General features: G+C 68.4%; 7 protein-coding genes across 7 annotated transcripts; 5 read left to right on the forward strand and 2 right to left on the reverse strand.

The window, feature by feature from the left end:
- Positions 1–307: 307 nt before the first annotated feature.
- Positions 308–2,647, forward strand: RHOBADRAFT_53441 (uncharacterized protein; the record flags this gene model as incomplete). Its single annotated transcript, XM_018416836.1, has 7 exons — positions 308–709; positions 819–1,478; positions 1,566–1,673; positions 1,773–1,941; positions 2,022–2,349; positions 2,423–2,501; positions 2,567–2,647. 5 exons carry the CDS (start codon positions 308–310, stop codon positions 2,135–2,137), a joined length of 1,455 nt encoding a protein of 484 aa, XP_018271518.1. The 3' UTR covers positions 2,138–2,349; positions 2,423–2,501; positions 2,567–2,647.
- RHOBADRAFT_53442 (uncharacterized protein) lies at positions 2,148–3,137 on the reverse strand (the record flags this gene model as incomplete). The annotated part of the gene is made up of 5 exons (XM_018416837.1): positions 2,148–2,349; positions 2,423–2,501; positions 2,567–2,806; positions 2,883–2,955; positions 3,016–3,137. 5 exons carry the CDS (start codon positions 3,135–3,137, stop codon positions 2,276–2,278), a joined length of 588 nt encoding a protein of 195 aa, XP_018271519.1. The 3' UTR covers positions 2,148–2,275.
- A 1,968-nt stretch (positions 3,138–5,105) lies between these two features.
- RHOBADRAFT_14207 (uncharacterized protein) lies at positions 5,106–7,999 on the forward strand (the record flags this gene model as incomplete). Its single annotated transcript, XM_018412189.1, has 5 exons — positions 5,106–5,376; positions 5,458–5,930; positions 5,997–6,764; positions 7,119–7,209; positions 7,290–7,999. The coding sequence occupies 5 exons, from the start codon at positions 5,106–5,108 to the stop codon at positions 7,997–7,999; spliced, it is 2,313 nt and encodes a 770-aa protein (XP_018271520.1).
- Positions 8,000–11,056: 3,057 nt separating this feature from the next.
- Positions 11,057–12,284, reverse strand: RHOBADRAFT_36321 (uncharacterized protein; the record flags this gene model as incomplete). Its single annotated transcript, XM_018413347.1, has 6 exons — positions 11,057–11,253; positions 11,371–11,620; positions 11,741–11,846; positions 11,932–12,005; positions 12,042–12,117; positions 12,198–12,284. The coding sequence occupies 6 exons, from the start codon at positions 12,282–12,284 to the stop codon at positions 11,112–11,114; spliced, it is 735 nt and encodes a 244-aa protein (XP_018271521.1). The 3' UTR covers positions 11,057–11,111.
- Positions 12,285–12,390: 106 nt separating this feature from the next.
- Positions 12,391–14,910, forward strand: RHOBADRAFT_48448 (uncharacterized protein; the record flags this gene model as incomplete). Its single annotated transcript, XM_018415139.1, has 4 exons — positions 12,391–12,588; positions 12,689–13,740; positions 13,819–14,157; positions 14,231–14,910. 4 exons carry the CDS (start codon positions 12,391–12,393, stop codon positions 14,865–14,867), a joined length of 2,226 nt encoding a protein of 741 aa, XP_018271522.1. The 3' UTR covers positions 14,868–14,910.
- A 190-nt stretch (positions 14,911–15,100) lies between these two features.
- Positions 15,101–16,755, forward strand: RHOBADRAFT_53446 (uncharacterized protein; the record flags this gene model as incomplete). Its single annotated transcript, XM_018416838.1, has 5 exons — positions 15,101–15,122; positions 15,252–15,435; positions 15,535–16,139; positions 16,255–16,441; positions 16,557–16,755. The coding sequence occupies 5 exons, from the start codon at positions 15,101–15,103 to the stop codon at positions 16,708–16,710; spliced, it is 1,152 nt and encodes a 383-aa protein (XP_018271523.1). The 3' UTR covers positions 16,711–16,755.
- Positions 16,756–17,137: 382 nt separating this feature from the next.
- RHOBADRAFT_53447 (uncharacterized protein) lies at positions 17,138–18,131 on the forward strand (the record flags this gene model as incomplete). The annotated part of the gene is made up of 2 exons (XM_018416839.1): positions 17,138–17,425; positions 17,502–18,131. The coding sequence occupies 2 exons, from the start codon at positions 17,138–17,140 to the stop codon at positions 18,129–18,131; spliced, it is 918 nt and encodes a 305-aa protein (XP_018271524.1).
- Between the last annotated feature and the right edge of the window lie 16 nt (positions 18,132–18,147).

An 18,147-nucleotide genomic window follows, 5' to 3' on the forward strand; every position in this document is an offset into this window, starting at 1 on the left:
CAGCCGCCCCGCCGACCTGCGAATGAAATGCGTGCCTCCTGCCGCACGGACGAGCGAGAGCGACGCCAGCGAGAGCGAGAGCGAGAGCGAGAGCGAGTTCGAGGAGGAGCGAGTTGGCGGCGACGCAGCCCACCGAGTCTTGGTGGCGACGAGCCGCGGATCTTGCGAGAGCGTGCAGGAGAACCCGAGAGCACAGCGAGAAGCTCCAAGCGTGGGCTGCAGCGAGAAGGAGAGGACGATCGTGCGCGAGGCTCATCTCAGATCTGACGACGAGGGAGAAGCGGTCGCCCTCCTCCCACGCACCACCATGAGCTCGTTCGACCAGTCTCGAGGCTTCCACGCGCCCTCTGGCCTCGCACGGCACGACTCGTACTCGAGCGCCGACCCTTGGGGCTCGCTGCCTCCCGCCAGCGCCGCGCCTCCCCCACCCGCTCCCCTCGCCGACGACCACCTCCCGCCCTTCTCCACCTTCACGGCCGGCACCAGCATCATCACGAACGACTACGGCGTCGTCACCCAGGCCGGCTCGAGCGGTCGAGCGGGTGCGAGCGGGGGAACCGGCGGTGGGTTCGGCGACAACTTGCTCGAGGGGCAGTCGCCGGACGGACCGTGGCAGCTCCCGCGGCAGCAGAAGGTCGAGCTCGTCCTCCAGGGCGACCTCGACGGGTGGATGGTCAAGCATCACGTTTACCAGGTCGTCCAGCCCGAGGTGAGCCCGCCTTTTCCCTCGCTCGACCCTCTTCCTCTGCGCGCGCACAGTCTGCAGGCCGCTCCCTTGAGTGCGCGACGTGTACTGACCCACCCCGCATGTCACGCAGAAGGGCACGTCGGTCACCCGTCGGTACTCGGACTTTGTGTGGCTCCTCGACTGCCTCGCTCGCCGGTACCCCTTCCGCTCCCTCCCCTCCCTCCCGCCCAAGCGCCTCCACCTCTCCGGCCACTACCTCGCGACCGACGACCTCTTCCTCGAGCGCCGCCGCCGCGGTCTCGAGCGCGCCCTCACCACCCTCGTTGCGCACCCGACCGTCGGCCACGACGCGCTCCTCTCCCACTTTCTCTCGGCGCCCGACGACCTCGCCGTGTACCGCAAGAGCAGCGCGGCCAACGTCTCGCTCGACGAGGAGAGCGTACAGCGCGTCCTCACCCCGAGGGAGGAAGGGTCGCTCCCCGCCGACGTCGACGCGCGCCTCGCCAGCCTGCGCCAACGCCTGCCCGCCCTCGTCGACTCGTGGACCCGGATCACGACCGTCGCCGACCGACTCGCGCACCGCCGCCTGAACCAAGGCAAGGAGTACGAGGCGCTGCACGACGCGCTCGAGCGCGCCGTCGAGGTCGAGGGCCGAGGATGGCGGCCCAAGGAGGTCGAGCAGACGGAGCGCGAGGTGAGGGCGACGAGCGGCGTGGCGGCAGACGTCGCCGAGACCGAGGGTGCGAGCGCGAGGAGGAGCCTCGAGACGGTCGTCGAGGAGCTCAAGCAGGTGCGTCCCCCTCGCCCTTTCCCTCTCTCCCTCGTCGCCCTTCTTTTCGCGACGCGAGGAGCACTGACAGGGGTCTGTTGCGGACAGCATCGCGAGATCTACACGGGCCTGCGCGACCTCTTTGCGCGACAAGCGGCGCTCGGCGGCGACAACGTCGACAAGCTGCAGAAGCGGGTCGAGACCAACCTCGCCAAGGTGCGCCCTCTCCCTCTCGTACTCCCCCTTCTTCCTCTTTGCAGCCACTCGAGCCTACTCCTGACCTCATCCTCGACCCTACCCTCGTTCCCCTTGCAGCTCAACCTCCTGCGCTCGCTCAACCCTCGGCCTCCCTCTTTCGACGCCGACGCCGACAAGCTCTCGTCCGTCCTCGCAGCCGACCAGCGCTCGATCGATGCCGCTTTGGGGCGACGTCGCTTCATCCGGTGGTGCGTGTGGGAGGAGGTGCGGTGGGCGTGGCGAAGCAGTGCGTCCCTCTCTCTCTCTTCCACCCCCCTTTTTCGCCCTGGCGGACGACCTGACCCGCCGGCCCCGACCCGTCCGCAGCGAGCCTCCTCAACCTGACGCTGCGCGACTATGCGGCGCATGAGACGTCGTACGCGCGCCGGCTCGCCGATCAATGGAGCTCGCTCGCCGAGGCGCTCGGACCGCCGGCGGCGTAGCAGAGGCTTCCGAGGAGGGACGGGTCTATTGCAGGGCAGGAATACGATGCTTTCTACAAATACGACACGTGAACAGAGAGAGAGGGAGAGCGCCGGGAACGGCGGGAACGGCGAGATGGACTCGAGGGAGGGGAACGCTCAGAGGCTGTGGTGCAGGTTGGCGAAATAGGCGGCGACGGCGGCGAGGACTGCGAGGAGGAGGATGGCGAGGCCTGCGGGGGCGACGGAGCAACAGTGTCAGCGTGGCGAGGCGAGGAAGGAGGGAAGGAGAGAGAGGGGACGCACCGGTGAGCCAGCTGAGCCAGCTCTCGGCGCGCTCGAGGGCCGCCTCTTTGTCCTTGAACTGTCGCTGTAACTCGTCGAGCTGCGTCACGTCGACCGAGAGAGTCAGTACGAGGGCCCGGGCGAGAGAGAGAGAGCAAGACGGACCTTGCGGCGAGCGCGCTCGACGTTACCGATGCTCTTGTCGAGCGAGGCGTCGCTCTCGTTGACGCGGCTCTGCGACTCGCCGACAGCGATGCGGGCTTGAGCGACTTGCGGGCCCGCCGCGGTGCGCAGGGCGGCGAGCTGGGCCGTGAGCTGGGCCGTGAGCTGCTTTGCGCGCTCGTCGACCGAGGTGAGGGACGCGAGGTGGTCGTCCCACTGCGAGATGCGGGCGTCGACGTCGTGCTGCGGGTGCGACGGAAGTGGTCGGCTGCGTGTTGGCGACCTAAGCGGAGGAGAGAGCGAGCGTGGCCGGACGCACCTCGAGACGTGCGAGCGAGTGTTCGAGGGCGGCGCAGCGCTGCGACGACGCCTGGCAGTAGCTCTCGAGACGTCTGCGGAAGCTCGAATCAGGTGACGGTGCGGGCAACGCTGAGGGAAGAGGCGGAGCGCACCTGAGGTCGCAGACGGTCGAGCCGGACGAGGGTGCAGCGGGGGCAGCAGACAGTCGCGGCGGTCGCCGTGAGCTCGAGTGGCCGCTCAGACGCCGTGCAGAAGGCCTCGGCTGCTCTGGCATGGCGCAGAGCGGTGGGCGTGGCGTGAGAAGCGGGGCATCGCAATCGGAGAGCGACGACGAGCTGAGAGGGGGCGAAGGGCGGCTCGCTCCTCTCCCACCCACGCCGAGTGCTCTAGACGACCGTCAGACCACTCAGTCACCTTCACCAGCACCACCAAGCCCGCCCACACCCAGGCGGCACCCTCCCCCGACCCGCGCCAGGCCTCTCTCACCGGTCCTCCGCTCCCCTCCACTCCGAGCCACCAGCGCTCCCCCCTCGACAGCTGCCTCCGACTACGCTAGGCCAGAGGGGACAACAGCGCCAGCTCGTTACCCGTCAAGCACCCACCACCGCGACCAAGCCCGACCCGTCCACCTCTCGCCCCGTCGCCACCACTGTGCGTCCCCGGCTTCCCCTTGGCCGCCGCGCCCTCTGCCCACTCGGCGCATCTGAGCTCACCGCCTCTCCCTCCCACCCTCGTCGACAGCTCCAACACCCGGCCAGGTCCCGTCGATCCAGCCACAACCTGCACCCCGGCCTTTGAGCGCGTCCGACATCGCTGTGCGTCTCCCTCTCGCCGTCCCCTTCATCTCCCCCTTCGTCGGCCTTCGCCTTTCAGTCCGTTCGCCTGCGCCATACCTTGGCGACTCGCTCGGCCTCGTACCCGCAGAAACTGACTCTCCCTCTCGTCGCCGCGCCGTACCGCAGACGCCTGCCGCGGTCTCACCTCTCGAAGGACTCGACCCGACTCGTCCACCCGACTCGTCCTCGTCTCGACAGTCAACCTTCCCTCGAGAGACCTCTTGATCAAGCGCGTCCGATAATCGCTGTGCGTCCTCGGCCTCTCCCTTGCGCGTCTTGATCGTCGTGCCTTACTGACCCTCGCCCTCTCTTTCAGACGCCGACCAAGAGCCATCCCCACCTCTTCTTCGCCGACATCCACAGCTTCGACAGCATCCACCACCACCACCCTCCCCTTCATCATGCAGTTCTCTCAGCTGTACAGCTCGTACGGCGAGCCGTATGGCGAGCAGCAGCACCAGCACCCTCCCCCTCCTCCTCAACCTCCCCCTCCTTCGTCCGCCTACGAGGGCTCGATCAACGCCGGCTCGCCCCCGATGCACTCGCCCGGCGGCTTCTACTCGGCCGGCGCCAGCATCAACGACCCGATGCTGTCGCAGATCTACTCGTCCAACGCCGCCCTCGACCCGATCGACGGCGCGTACGGCCCGCAGGCCCTCTCGACCGCGTCGCCGCCCGTCTACGCCGACTACGACCAGCCGATGCGCGACGCCGAGCACGACATGCTCCAGTCGAGCGGCCTCAACGCGTTCGACGACGTGTCGTCGTCGGCCCGCGCGTTCGCCGCCGAGCCGCCCGCCGCCGCCGTCGTCCCGCGCAGCTACAGCTACACGGCGCCGAGTGGGGGTGCGGCCATGCCGCCCCCGACGCAGCAGCAGCAGCAGCAGCGCTACGGCCAGGCTGAGGGCGTCTCGCCTTCGAGCGTGTCGCACGCCGTCGCCGGCCCGAGCGGCAGCGGCGCGTTCGACGCCTACGCACGCCTGCGCGCCGGCAGCACCCTTTCGATCACGCCGGGCGGCCCGTCGAGCGCGATCCAGCAGGCGCTCAAGGCGCGCCTGTCGGGCCCGTCGAGGACGGCGAGCTCGCCCGCCATCCCGTCGTACCGCCAGCCGTTCTCGCCGCAGATCCCGCCGCCGCCGCAGCAGCAGCAGCAGGTCGTCCAGCACCAGCAGGTTCAGCACTCGCACGAGCCGTTCCCGGGCTACGCGTCGGCCAACCCGGTCTACGACCTGTACGGCTCGGGCCACGTGTACGAGCAGCATGCGCAGCAGCAGCCGCAGCAGCCGCAGCCCGCCATGCAGCCGCCGCACACGCCGCAGCGCAGCAGCAAGCTCGCGTCGTCGTCGCTGTCGCGCAACCCGACGGCGCCGTCGGACCCGTTCGACCCCAAGGCGCTCGGCCTGCCCATGCCGCCGCCTCGCGTCGACACGGTCAACGGCGGGACGCAGACGAGCAACTCGTACCAGAACATCTACTCGTCGAGCGGGTTCGACCTCGGCCAGGTGCTCGCGCACGTCGTCAACCGCAAGAACCCGACGATCGAGATTGGCGCCGTCGACATGAGCTGCTCGTTCGTCGTCGTCGACGCGCGCAAGTTCGACCAGCCGATCGTGTACGCGAGCGAGACGTTCTCGAGGTTGACGGGCTACGGCAACGAGGAGATTGTCGGCCGCAACTGTGCGTCCCGCGTCCTCCTTCTTCCCTCCCTCCCTCGTCTCGCTCGCCCGTCCTGACCGAGTCTCTCTCTCTCTCTCGCAGGCCGTTTCCTTCAAGCTCCAGGCGACCAGACGGTCGTGCAGGGCGAGAAGCGCCGGTACACGGACGGCAACGCGGCGCACCACCTGCGCCGGCACATCGTCGAGGGCCAGGAGACGCAGGTGTCGCTCATCAACTACCACAAGGGCGGCAAGCCGTTCATCAACCTCGTCACCTGTGTGCCCATCCCTGTCGGCGACTCGCCCGAGATCGCCTTCTTCGTCGGGTTCCAGGTCGACCTCGTCGACCAGCCGGCGGCCATCCTCGACAAGATGCAGAACGGCTCGTACGTCGTCAACTACTCGGCCGTCCACGCGACGATCGCGAGAAACCCGAGCGTGATCTCGTTCGACCCGTCGTACGCGCTCGACCAGCTCGAGGAGGCGGCGCACCAGGCCCAGGCGCACGCCGCGCACGCGAGCGCCAAGGCCGGCGAGGCGGCGTCGCTCGTGCAGCAGGCGCGCGACCAGATCCGCGTCGACGAGCCTGCCGAAGTGCTCGCCGCGGTCGCCGCTAACGGCCAAGGCGCGCTCGCCAACGAGGCGATGCGGCGCCAGTTCATGCGCCTCCTCGTCGACGAGTGCGACGACTTTATCCACGTCCTGTCGCTCAAGGGCGCGCTCCTGTACGTGAGCGGCGCCTCGCGCCGCCTGCTCGAGTACGAGCCCAACGAGCTCCTCGGCAAGACCCTGTCGTCGTTCTGCCACCCGAGCGACATCGTGTCGGTCCAGCGCGAGCTCAAGGACGCCGGCGTCTCGACGCACCCGACCGTGTCGCTCGTGTACCGCATCCGCCGCAAGAACAGCGGCTACGTCTGGTTCGAGGCGCAAGGTCGCCTCCATCTCGAGCCGGGCAAGGGCCGCAAGTGCGTCATCCTCACGGGCCGGCCTCGCGAGGTGTACAAGATGTCGTGGCGCGACCTCGAGCTCGCCGGCGGCGTCGGCAGCAGCGCGCACGAGTTCTGGGCCAAGGTGTGCGTCGACGGCATCTTCCTCGCGGCGACCGCCGGTGCCGAGAAAGTCCTCGGCGTCAAGAACGTCGTCGAGGACGTCATTGGCAAGTCGATCGGCGACCTGAGCCGCAAGGCGTTGGACGACGCGCCCCGATTCATGGACGCCCTCATGGAGGCGAGCCGCGGCAACCCGTCGCAGGTGCAGCACTTCATGGCGCCGACGCCCGGTGCCGCCCTCGTCGAGGTCGTCACGCGCTTCTACCCGGCGCGCTCGTCGACCGACTCGGCGCAGAACACGACGGCCCAGAGCTCGGCGACGCAGCCCATCGGCGGCAAGCAGGTCGCCATCATCGCCCAGGTCAGCCTCGCCGAGCACGAGCCCGAGCGCTCGCACCGCGCCGCGTCGGCCGCCGCCAATGGCGGCTCGCTCACGCGCCCGTCCATGCGTGCCCACGACCACGGCAACGGCGACGGCGTCGCCCCCTCGGCGTCGCTCTCGGTCGGCGGCCGCAGCAGCGCCGACACGCGCTCGCGCTCGTCGCTCCTCGGCGGGTCGCTCGCCGGCCACACGTCGACCGACGCCGCCGTCTCGGCCGCGACGTCGTCGCCCTCGGGCATGCCTGTCGGCGCGCCCGCAACCGTCGCCGCCGCCGTTCCCGGTACGGGCCCGCCCGGGTTGACGAGCTTCTCGGCCGTGCCGAGCACGTTCAAGGCGCTCGCCGCACCCTCGAGCACGTCGGACAACGTCTTTGACGAGCTCAACGTGACCCGAGGGACGAGCTGGCAGTTCGAGCTTCACCAGAGTGCGTCCTACCCTCCTCTCCTCCTTCCTGCCCCTTCTCTCGGATCCGGGCCTGACCTCGTCTTCCTCTCCCGCTCGCAGTGCGCCTCACCAACAAGAAGCTGCGCGAGGAGCGCGAGGCGCTCGAGGCGCTGCGCAAGAAGAAGGCCCTCCTCGCCAAGGCGCCCGCCCTCAGCAAGGCCGGCCCGTCGCAGCGCGCGTGCGCCAACTGCGGCCGCACCCAGTCGGCCGAGTGGCGCTCGGGTCCGACGGGCCCCAAGACGCTCTGCAACGCGTGCGGCTTGCGGTGGAGCAAGGCCAAGAGCCAGGCCAACCAGGCGGCCAAGCAGCGCAAGGAGGACGAGGACAAGGTCATGGGCGTGGCGCCGTCGTCGTCGGCGCTCGTCGCGAGCCCGTCGCAGTCGAGGTCCAACTCGCGCGACTCGTCGGGCTCGGGCTCGGGCGGCGCCAGCCGCGAGTCGTCCAATTCGACCAACCCGACGACCGTCGTCCCGTCGCCGTCGCCGGTCGCCTCGTACGGCTGCTACAGCGGCTCGCCGTCGGCGCAGCCCATGGCGCAGTCGATGAGCGGCTACGGCAACGTGTACAACTGCGCGACGTCGCCGCTCGCGCTGTACCCGTCGGGCCCGGCGACGGCGGCGCCCATCTCGCGACCCGGTCTCGTCCACCAGCCCTCGTCGTCGCTCCAGTACGGGTTCCCGCCGCCACTTCCGCCACACGGCGCGCAGGTGATGCCTGCGTACCACGGCCTCGACGCACCCGGTCCGCCGCCGCCGCCCCACGGCCTCTAGACGTCGCCGTCCACGGCCTTCTCGCGCCCCTCCCCTCTCGCCTCGCCTCTCCTCGCCTCGCCTCGTTCTCGATCTGCTGTCGTCCTCCACCACCTTGCACACACACGCCCCGCACAGGTCCTGGTACCTTGTTGTCACCCCCTCGTCGTCGTTCATTGCCCCTTTTCTTCCCTCTCGCTCTCCCTTCTACCCCTCCCTGGGTCGCTCGCGTTTCTCTCAAACCTCGAGCAAGTCGTAGCTGTCTGTATTCGAGACTTCCTCGCTGCCTGTCGTTCAGCCGCGCCTTGGGAGAGCAGAGAGAGCGAGAGCAGGAAGAGCAAGAGCAGGAAGAGCAAGAGCAGGAAGAGCGAGAATGAGCTCTGTCTACTCCTGCACTTCCAACACGCGCTCAAGGGCTCGGCAGAGTGTAGCTCGAGAGGTCCGGCGACCGGGCGCTGACCGTTGCGAGCGGTGCGAGCGTCGAGTCGAGGGTCAAAGCGCCGCAGCTCGACCGCACTCGGCGCGTTCGCTTTCGCTCCACCGCTCTCGAGACGCCCTGTACAGCATCGTGCAGCTTCAGCGGATAGAGGCTCGACGTGCTGGCCGCGAACGACGAGCGCTCGGGTTCTGCTGCCCGACTCTGAGCTGAGGAGGATCGTGAGCAGGAGAAGGTCGCTCGCGAGCTCGCCATACTGCGCCTCCTGGACCGGCGTAGCTCTCGATCGACGGCTTGAGGCGACTGCTCGAGCGTGGCGCCTGGCGCGATACCGCCTCGCGACGTGACTCGCTCGACTCTGCGTCGAGGAGGAAGTCGGGAAGGAGGGACTTGCTTTTTCTGCGGGTGGACTACTCGCTTTCTCGGTCCAGCATCGCTCGACGGACCTATCGAGACGAATACTCGAGTACAGTGCCGTTGCAAAGACCGCCTCGTCAGGTCGCCCGCACGCCCTCGCGCTCAGGAGCAGGTCGACGAGGACGGACTCGATTTCTCGCAGTGCAACCTCGCTCTTTCTCGACGGTGCAAGGCTCGATCGACCGAACGAGACGAGTGCTCGACGATGGGCTCGCTTCCGCAGACGTGCGCCGGGAACGCCAGTTCGACTTTGCGTCGAGAAGCGAGGTCGAGGAGGCGGCGGTCGCGTGTGCGCTCGCGACACTCGAGTGCTTGAAGCAGTACCGCACTCGGAGCACTGTATGACGACGATCGAGCCACGAGTCGAGCCGAGAGAGCAGGACGAGGCGGCCCCTGGAAAGGGTCCGAGCGAACCTTCTCAAGTGGACAGCTGCCGAGGGCAACTCTCTCTCCTGCCACTGGTCCGCCTCGGGTGCTCAGCAGACCTGTCGAGCAGCACTCTGAGCTCGACCCGAGCAGCTTGGGCGAGCGAAAGGAGCGGGAGAGAGGAGCAGGACGAGCGCAGGGCAAAACGCGAAACGCAGCAAAAGAAGAGGGAGGGCGTGCGGCGCTGCCAGGGTGCAAATGGTAAACCGATTCGCAGGGCCGGCAGCGTGGCTACGCTCAAGCCTCGTTCTTTACAGCCCGGTGTCGTGCCCCAATCTCTCGAGGTAATCCCGTAGCTGATGTTGGGAGGAGAGCCGATGAACCCAAGGGGTTCGACAAAGGAAAGTACTACTTTGCTGGCGCACGCCACACGCATCGGGTTCACCTCCCGCCGGTCCTCCCTCTCGCACCTCGACACGCTTGGACTTGGGAAGGTCGCCATCGTCTCGAGCATTTTCTGTTGCACGTCTGGGTACCCTACATGACCCCCCTTGCGCGAGATGGCGAGCGAGGAGCGAGGAAAAACGTCGGACGAGGAGGGCGCGCGCGCCGGCTCGGCTCGCCACTTCCCCACATTCCCGCGTCTCTGCCCTCTCTTCCTGCTGCCACAGAGCTCGGGTTTGTCCAAGAAGCAGCTCTGAAAGAGTTGTTTGCCCAGTAGCGAGGCCTCGCGAGCAAAGCGCGAGCGAACAGAGGGCCGACTCGTGCTCGACAGGACGAGAGGCGAGCTGCTTGCTCGAGCTGTGCTCCCGAGTCTGCTCCTGCACTTCCAACACGCGCTCAAGGGCTCGGCAGAGTGTAGCTCGAGAGGTCCGGCGACCGGGCGCTGACCGTTGCGAGCGGTGCGAGCGTCGAGTCGAGGGTCAAAGCGCCGCAGCTCGACCGCACTCGGCGCGTTCGCTTTCGCTCCACCGCTCTCGAGACGCCCTGTACAGCATCGTGCAGCTTCAGCGGATAGAGGCTCGACGTGCTGGCCGCGAACGACGAGCGCTCGGGTTCTGCTGCCCGACTCTGAGCTGAGGAGGATCGTGAGCAGGAGAAGGTCGCTCGCGAGCTCGCCATACTGCGCCTCCTGGACCGGCGTAGCTCTCGATCGACGGCTTGAGGCGACTGCTCGAGCGTGGCGCCTGGCGCGATACCGCCTCGCGACGTGACTCGCTCGACTCTGCGTCGAGGAGGAAGTCGGGAAGGAGGGACTTGCTTTTTCTGCGGGTGGACTACTCGCTTTCTCGGTCCAGCATCGCTCGACGGACCTATCGAGACGAATACTCGAGTACAGTGCCGTTGCAAAGACCGCCTCGTCAGGTCGCCCGCACGCCCTCGCGCTCAGGAGCAGGTCGACGAGGACGGACTCGATTTCTCGCAGTGCAACCTCGCTCTTTCTCGACGGTGCAAGGCTCGATCGACCGAACGAGACGAGTGCTCGACGATGGGCTCGCTTCCGCAGACGTGCGCCGGGAACGCCAGTTCGACTTTGCGTCGAGAAGCGAGGTCGAGGAGGCGGCGGTCGCGTGTGCGCTCGCGACACTCGAGTGCTTGAACCAGTACCGCACTCGGAGCACTGTATGACGACGATCGAGCCACGAGTCGAGCCGAGAGAGCAGGACGAGTCGAGCCGAGAGAGCAGGACGAGGCGGCCCCTGGAAAGGGTCCGAGCGAACCTTCTCAAGTGGACAGCTGCCGAGGGCAACTCTCTCTCCTGCCACTGATTCGCTCGCGGTCCAAGGAATATTCCTCGAGCTCACGCCGACTCCTTCGACAGAGCTGAGATATGCGAGAGATCGAGGGACGAGAAAGAACAACAGGTCGATTGCGCCCGAGCCCACCCTCCGGCGACCCACTCCTGTAGGCCCGCTACATCTCCATCTCGTCCTCCTCGTCGTCATCGAGGTCGGCGAACGGGTCGAGCTCGGGATAGTCGCCGATCTTGACCTTGTCGGGCCGGACGAACGACGCCCGGAGAGGTGCCGTCTCGAAGTAGCGCTTGCCATCGACGCTGTCAATGCGCGCACAGGGCAAGCGGTCAGTCGAGCTCGAGAGATGGAGACAGGTGTTGCCGATATGGCGCGGATGAAGACGTAGAGAGAGAGAGAGAGAGAGCTTGAGGACGCACGAGCCGTCGCCCTTGCCCACGGGCTCGTCCCACTCGACGCCGACCCACACGCTCTCGTCCTTTGCGCCAAACTCGGTCGGCCCGACGAAGCGCACCGTGCCTCTTCGGCTCAGCTCGGGCGAGAGGGCGACCTCGCAGCGGGCGCCGGGCACGAGGTCGGCGGGGAGGGACGGTCGAGGTGCGGAGGAGGAAGGGGCAGGAGGAGCGAAGCGGCCGAGCTGGTTGCGCTTTTTGAATTGGAGGACGGTGTCTGTGTGAGAAGTCGGCATGGGCGATTGGGGGGAGGGGGAGCAGGTCAGCTCGGCGAAGAGGACGCGGACGAAAGGACGCGACGAGGCGCAGGGAGAGGGACAGAGAGAGGCGGGCGCACCTGTCCGCGCCGCGTATTCTTCCTCGGTGAGCTCAAACTTGTCGACGTGCGAGTCGTCGGTGTACTGTCCTGCGAGACCTCGAGCGTGCGGGTCGTTCGAGTCGACCTGCGAGAGGCGGGAGGGAGGCCGTGCAAGGTGAGCTCGACGGGGACAGGCAGGCGAGGCGAGGACAAGCGAGACGGGTGCGCACGCGGATGGTCATGTACTCGCGGATGCCGTAGCTGTCGAGGGTCTTGGTGTCGTCGTCGAGGACGGCGAGGACGTCTGCACCCGCGGCGGACGAGGACGAGCCGCTGTGACCGGCATCGGCGGCGGTGCGGCGCAGGGTGAGCGACTGGGTCGATGCAGGGATGCCGGTGATGGGCTCGAGCTTGAACTGCGGGGCGGGGCGAGAGTGCGCGGTGAGGAGCTGGGCGGGTTGAGCGAGGAGGACGAGGAGGACGAGGGCGGGCGCACCTTGAGCTGCGAGACGGAGAGGTGTGGACTGATCCTGCGCTCCGAGTGGGTGTCTGGCGACGAGATCCACACGCTCACGAGGGCCATGGCAGGGTGAGAGCTCCCCACCCACCGTCGGCCGTCTCCATCGTCCGCGGATCCGCGGCTGGCGCTCACCGCTCACCCACCCGCTCGACCACACCCGCCAGGCACCATGCCGTCCTTCCGCGTGCAGCCTCCAGCACCAGACTCGCCCCTCGGCGCACTCGTGCCCGCCCTCACCCCCCACGCCGTCTCGGTCTCGCTCCCGACCTGGCAGGACAACGTCGACTACGAGGAGGGCGCACAGCGCATAAAGGACGCCATGACCTCGGGCTACCCGCGCTTCTTCATCCACCACCGCATCCAGCGAGTGCGTCCCGGCCCTCTCCCTCTCTCTCTCGCCACCTCGACCCCTCCCCCTCCTCCTCCCTTGACTCGCTCGCCCGAGACTGACATGCCGTCCCGCGCAGCTCGCCGACCTCGCCTGTGCTCGCTCTGGCCAAGACGGCGAGCTGTGCATCCTCCTCCCGACCAGCACGACCGCCCACGGCTGCGCCACCTTCCTCGCGTCGCTCTCCCCACCTGTCGCCTCGCGCGTCGTCCCCTGGGCCATCCACTCGACCGCACCCTCGTCGTCCGACACCGAGACGACGGTCCGCAACCGCACCATCACCGTCTACGCCTGCTTCTTCCCCGCCGACGACTTCCCGGCCGCCAAGCAGTACTGGCAGCACACGGGCGAGGGCGTCTCGTCGCGCGTCGCCGAGCGCTGCCTCATCCTCCTCGGCGACATCGACGCCGACGGCCACGACGGCGCCGCCTCGTCGCCGACCCACGCCACCCCGACCGTCGGCGAGGGCCAGGAGGGCGCGACCCGCTTCTTCGTCGACGGCGGCGGCAGCAGCGCGCCCGTCGCCGGCCCGAGCGCGCGCTACGGCTCCAAGGCCCGCTACCAGGTCGCCAAGGGCACGGCCTCGCCCGACTCGGTCGCCAACCTCGCCCGCCCCGTCGTCTCGTCCAAGTTGCGCTACTCGACGTCCAGGGCGCGCGTCACGTCGAGCAGCGGCACGGCGACGCCCACGACGACGACCGAGGCGAGCAGCGACGCGAGCGGGTCCGAGCCGAGCTCGCTCGCCGCGTCGGTCGACCAGCTGCCGCCGCCCACGCTCGCCGCCGCGCCCGACGTCAAGGTCGTCGAGCAGCAGGACGAGGACGTTCTCGCGCGCTACGTCGAGGAGCGCTACGGGCGCAACTTGGACCTGTCGCTCGCCCCTCTCGCCAAGCTCGCCATGCGCCGCCGCATCGCCGGCGTCCTGTGCGAGCAGCCGGGCGAGGCCATCCCGGTCGAGGACATGGGCGCCGACGACGCGAGGGAGGAGAGCACGCGCGGCGTCGTCGGCCTGACCGAGGACGACGTGTGGCTGTACCCGTGCGGCATGAACGCCATCTTCCACGCGCATCAGCTCGCCATGTCGGCGACGAGGAGCGACGGCAAGGAGGTCGGCAAAAGCGTCTGCTTCGGGTGCGCCCCCTCTCTCTCTCTGGGTCCCTCCTCTCCCTCTCTCGGACTCTCTCTTGACTGATCCTCTTGCGCGTGCAGCTTCCCGTACACCGACACGCTCAAGATCCTCCAAAAGTGGGGCCCGGGCTGTCACTTCTTCGGCAAGGGCCTCACGTCCGACCTCGGCGCTCTGCGACAAACGCTCGAGGCCGCCTCACCGCCCGTCCTCGCCCTGTTCTGCGAGTTCCCGTCCAACCCGCTCTTGCGGTCACCTCCCCTGCACGCCCTGCGCAAGCTCGCGGACGAGTTCGGCTTCATGATCGTCGTCGACGAGACGATCGCCGGGTTCGTCAACGTCGAGGTCCTGCCGCTCGCCGACATCGTCGTCAGCAGCCTCACCAAGGTCTTTAGCGGCGACAGCAACGTCATGGGCGGCAGGTACGTCCTCACTCTCCTCCTTGAACCCCCTCGAGAGCGAGTCCTGACCCTCTCTCTCGGTCCTCGCCCGCAGCCTCGTCCTCAACCCGAGCGGCCCGCACTACGCCTCGCTCAAGGCCGCACAAGAAGCGTCGTACGAGGACGCCTACTTTGACGAGGACGCCATCTACATGGAGCGCAACTCGCGCGACTTCAAGGCGCGCATCGCCCAGGAGAACTCGAACACGGAGATGCTGTGCGACCTCCTGCGCGCTCGCCGCATCCCGGGTCCGCCAGCCGAGGGCGTCATCGAGGCGGCACAACCTGCGCCGGGCGTCGACGTCGACGACCTCGTCGTGCGCGAGGTCTACTACCCCAAGTTCATGACGCCCGAGCACTACGAGGCGTCGCTCCGAGCCGGCGACGGGTACGGCGCCCTGTTCAGCCTCACGTTCTCGTCGATTCTCGCGTCGCGCACCTTCTTCGACGCGCTCCCCTGTTACAAGGGCCCGTCGCTCGGGACCAACTTCACGCTCGCGTGCCCGTACACGATCCTCGCGCACTACACCGAGCTCGAGTGGGCCAACGAGTGGGGCGTCGAGAAGGGCCTCGTGCGCATCTCGACCGGCCTCGAGGACCCGGACATGCTGCGCGACTGGTTCGAGGCGGCGCTCGACAAGGCGCAGCGGGCCGTGCGCGAGGCGAGGGAGCGCGGCGAGGCCGTCGAGTAGATCTAGACTTGCGTAGACTCTGCAACAAGGACCGTTCAGGTTCCACACACTGCACGAGCGAGCTGCGCCTCTTGCGAGCCGTGCGAGGGACCACGGTCGAGGCGACCCCGCCTTCCCGCAGGCTCGATGACGGACGCCCCTCTCGCTCCGCCTCCTCATACCTCGCCGACGCTCGACACCAGCTGTCCGGCATGGCCAGCACTTTCAAGGCTCGCGTGCGCTCCACGCGAGGCATGCATAAGCTCACCCTCGTCCGTGAGTCCCCGCGACTTCCTCATCGCCGTGTGCGGTTCCCCCGGGCTCAGCTGCGTGGGGACCGCTTCTTCGTCGGGCTGGCTGTCGAGTCGCTCGCACGAGCACTCACTGAGACTCTCGCACGAGCAGACTTCTCGGCCTGGCGCGCCTCTCAAGACCGTGTCGTCGCCTACAGCCTGTGGGCCGCGGCCGTGTGGATCCTCACTCGCCAGGGCTGGATGCCCATGGTCTCGAGCGCGGGCAGCCTCGTCGGTATCCTGTCGATGCTGGTCGGCATGCTCGTCTCATTCCGAGTCAGCTCGAGCTACGACCGGTGCGCCCCCTCCCTCCTCCTCGACCCGTTCCTCCCCCGCGACCCCTCGCCTCGTCAAGGCGTCACGGTACTGACCTCGGTACACACTCAACGACGCAGCTGGTACGAGGGCCGTCGCACCTGGGCCGCCGTGACGGGCACCACCCGCACCCTCCTCCGCCTTCTCGTCTTCGCCCTCCCGCCGCCGTCCAAATCGCCCCACGACGCGCCCCGCACCGAGGCCGTCAAGGAGCTGTGCTCCCTCATTTGCGCCTTCCCGTACGCCTGCATGTACCGCCTGCGCGACATGCCCGGCCTCACGCACCCCGAGCTGCGCCAGCTCCTTCCGTCGACCCTCCTCGAGGCGTACGCCTCGACGCCCATGTCGGCCCGCCGCCCGTCCATCTCGAGCGAGAGCTCGGCCTCGTTCGTCGAGCACTCGGTCGCCGGCGAGTCGGAGCGCGCCCTCGCCGGGCTCAACACGGCGCCGTCGCCGCTCCGGATCCGCCCTCACGCCCTGCCGACCGGCGAGCCGAGCAACCTGCCCCTGTCGCTCATCCGCGCGATGCACGCCTACCTGACGGCGTGGCACGAGAAGAAGCTGCCGAGTCGAGACGCGCCAGACGAGAACAGCGCCGTGCTCGACGGTGCGACCTGGGCGGCGTGCACCAACGCCATGAAGGACTACACCGACCAGCTTACGGCCCTCGAGCGCATCCGCGACAGTGAGTCGGTGCCCTCGCTCCCTCTTTGCGAACTCGGCCCGGCAGTCGAGCGCGACGAGGTGTTGTCGAGTGCAGCATCCACCTTCTGACCTCATCTCGCGTCCCTCGCGCGCAGCGCCAATCCCCCTCATCCTCAACATCCACCTCCAGCTCCTCCTCTTCGTCTACGTCGGCGCCGTCCCTTTGCAGCTCGTGCGCGCCATCGGCGTGTGGTGCGTCCCGGCAACGGCCATCGCCGCCGCCGTCTTCTTCGGGCTCAACGCGGCGGCCGAGGAGCTGAGCGACCCTTTCGGCGCCGAGCCGTGCGTCTCCACTTTCTCTCTCGTCCCCTCCTCGTGTCCTTCCCCGTCTCTCGGGCGACCCACAACGACGCACTGACCTCGTTGCCTTCCTCCTTCGCTCCCTCTCGACGCGCAGGAACGACCTGCCCGTCGCCCGATACTGCGCCGACCTGCACCGCGAGTACCTCGAGATGATTGGCGAGGGCGGCGGCTCGAGCGGCACGACGTGGGAGCCCAAGCAGGAGGCGGTCGTGAGCGGCTCGACCGGCGTCGGCAGGAAGGAGCTGTGATCGGCCTCCCTCGTAGCTTCTCCTGTCGCAAGCACCGTGCCCGAGAACTTTACGAGCATGGGAAAGCAGACTTGTGTGACGAGCGCGAGCGTTGCGAAAGGTGACGAACGAGCCGGCCGTTGGTGTCGGAGCCGTTCACGCGTGCGACCGCGCGCGCTCCTCTTTGCGATCTCACCGGCTCTCTCTCGTGTGCGCGCGCAACGAGTCGCCGCTTGCTTCCCACCACACCCTCTCTGAGCACCAGCACCCCAGAAAAGCCACCGCGCCGCCGCCGCACACTCCCCCGTCGCCGCCGCCCTTTGTCCGTCCGCCGGCGTCGTCGCCGTTCGCCCTCTCCTTTATTCGCCCAGATCGGACAATCCGCGACCTCGACGCGCCTTCCTCCACTCCCACCACCACCACGACCAGCCACCAACAGCCGCGCGGCATGCCCAGGAGCAGCTCCATCTCGTCCATCCCCTCGACCGCGCCCGGTCATCCAACGTCGGGTCCCCTCGCCTCTCGCTCGCACCCGGCCTCGCCCCCGTCCGCCACGGCCACCACGACCAAGCCCCGACTCGCCAAAGCCAGCTCGCTCGCCGACCTGCGCCTCGCCAAGCACAAGCTCTTTGCGCGCTTCCGCGGCACCCACACGGCCAACGGCGACGACGACGAGCTGTGGGGCACGACCGAGGAGGAGGCCGAGCGCGCCCCTGAACCGCCGGTCGCTCTCCCTGTGCGTCGAGATCTCTCTCGCTCCCTTTCGTGCCTCGAGCCAGCGTTCTGACCCTCGCCCTCCTCGTCGCCGCCAGTCCCTCGCCGCCTCCTCGTTGAGCACCCGCACCCGCACGCCCACGCCGCGCGCACCTCGCCGACCGGCCGCACCTTGCGCCTTTCCGCTCGATGCGGCCCTCAGCGCCGAGGAGATCCGCCGCCTCGAGCGTCAACGCGAGGCAGAACTCGCCGCCGCCGCCGCGCTCGACTACACGCTCTCGAGCTCGCACGCGCGCCGCTCGTCCCGCTCGAGCACCGCCGCCGCCCAGGCCGACCAGGCCACCTTGACGCCGCACTCGCTCGCGCACGCCATCGAGCGCCTCAACATGGGCCCGTCGACGGCGTACAGGCACGCGCACAAGCGCAGCCTGTCGCGCGACGTGCTCGAGCCGGGCTTCGCGTTCGAGCTGCGCGGCCGGTCCGGGTCGGTCGCGAGCCTGCTCGACTCGACGGCGTCGAGCGAGTGCTCGTCCCGGCCGCGCACGAACGACTCGCTGCCGTCGTTCGCCGAGAGCGCGTCGACGGTCGACACGAGCGGGTCGTTCCCACCGAGCCCGATGCAGAGCCCGACGTTGCGCAGCCGGCCGACGTTCGGCACCTCGTACAAGGAGGTCAAGGTCGACACCGACTCGATCGCGGCGCAGCCTCGCGCGTACGCCTTTATCTGAGCGTCGTCGTCGTCGG

The sequence above is a fragment of the Rhodotorula graminis genome (genome assembly GCF_001329695.1).
Source record: "Rhodotorula graminis WP1 unplaced genomic scaffold RHOBAscaffold_6, whole genome shotgun sequence".
Classification (NCBI taxonomy): Eukaryota; Fungi; Basidiomycota; class Microbotryomycetes; order Sporidiobolales; family Sporidiobolaceae; genus Rhodotorula; species Rhodotorula graminis.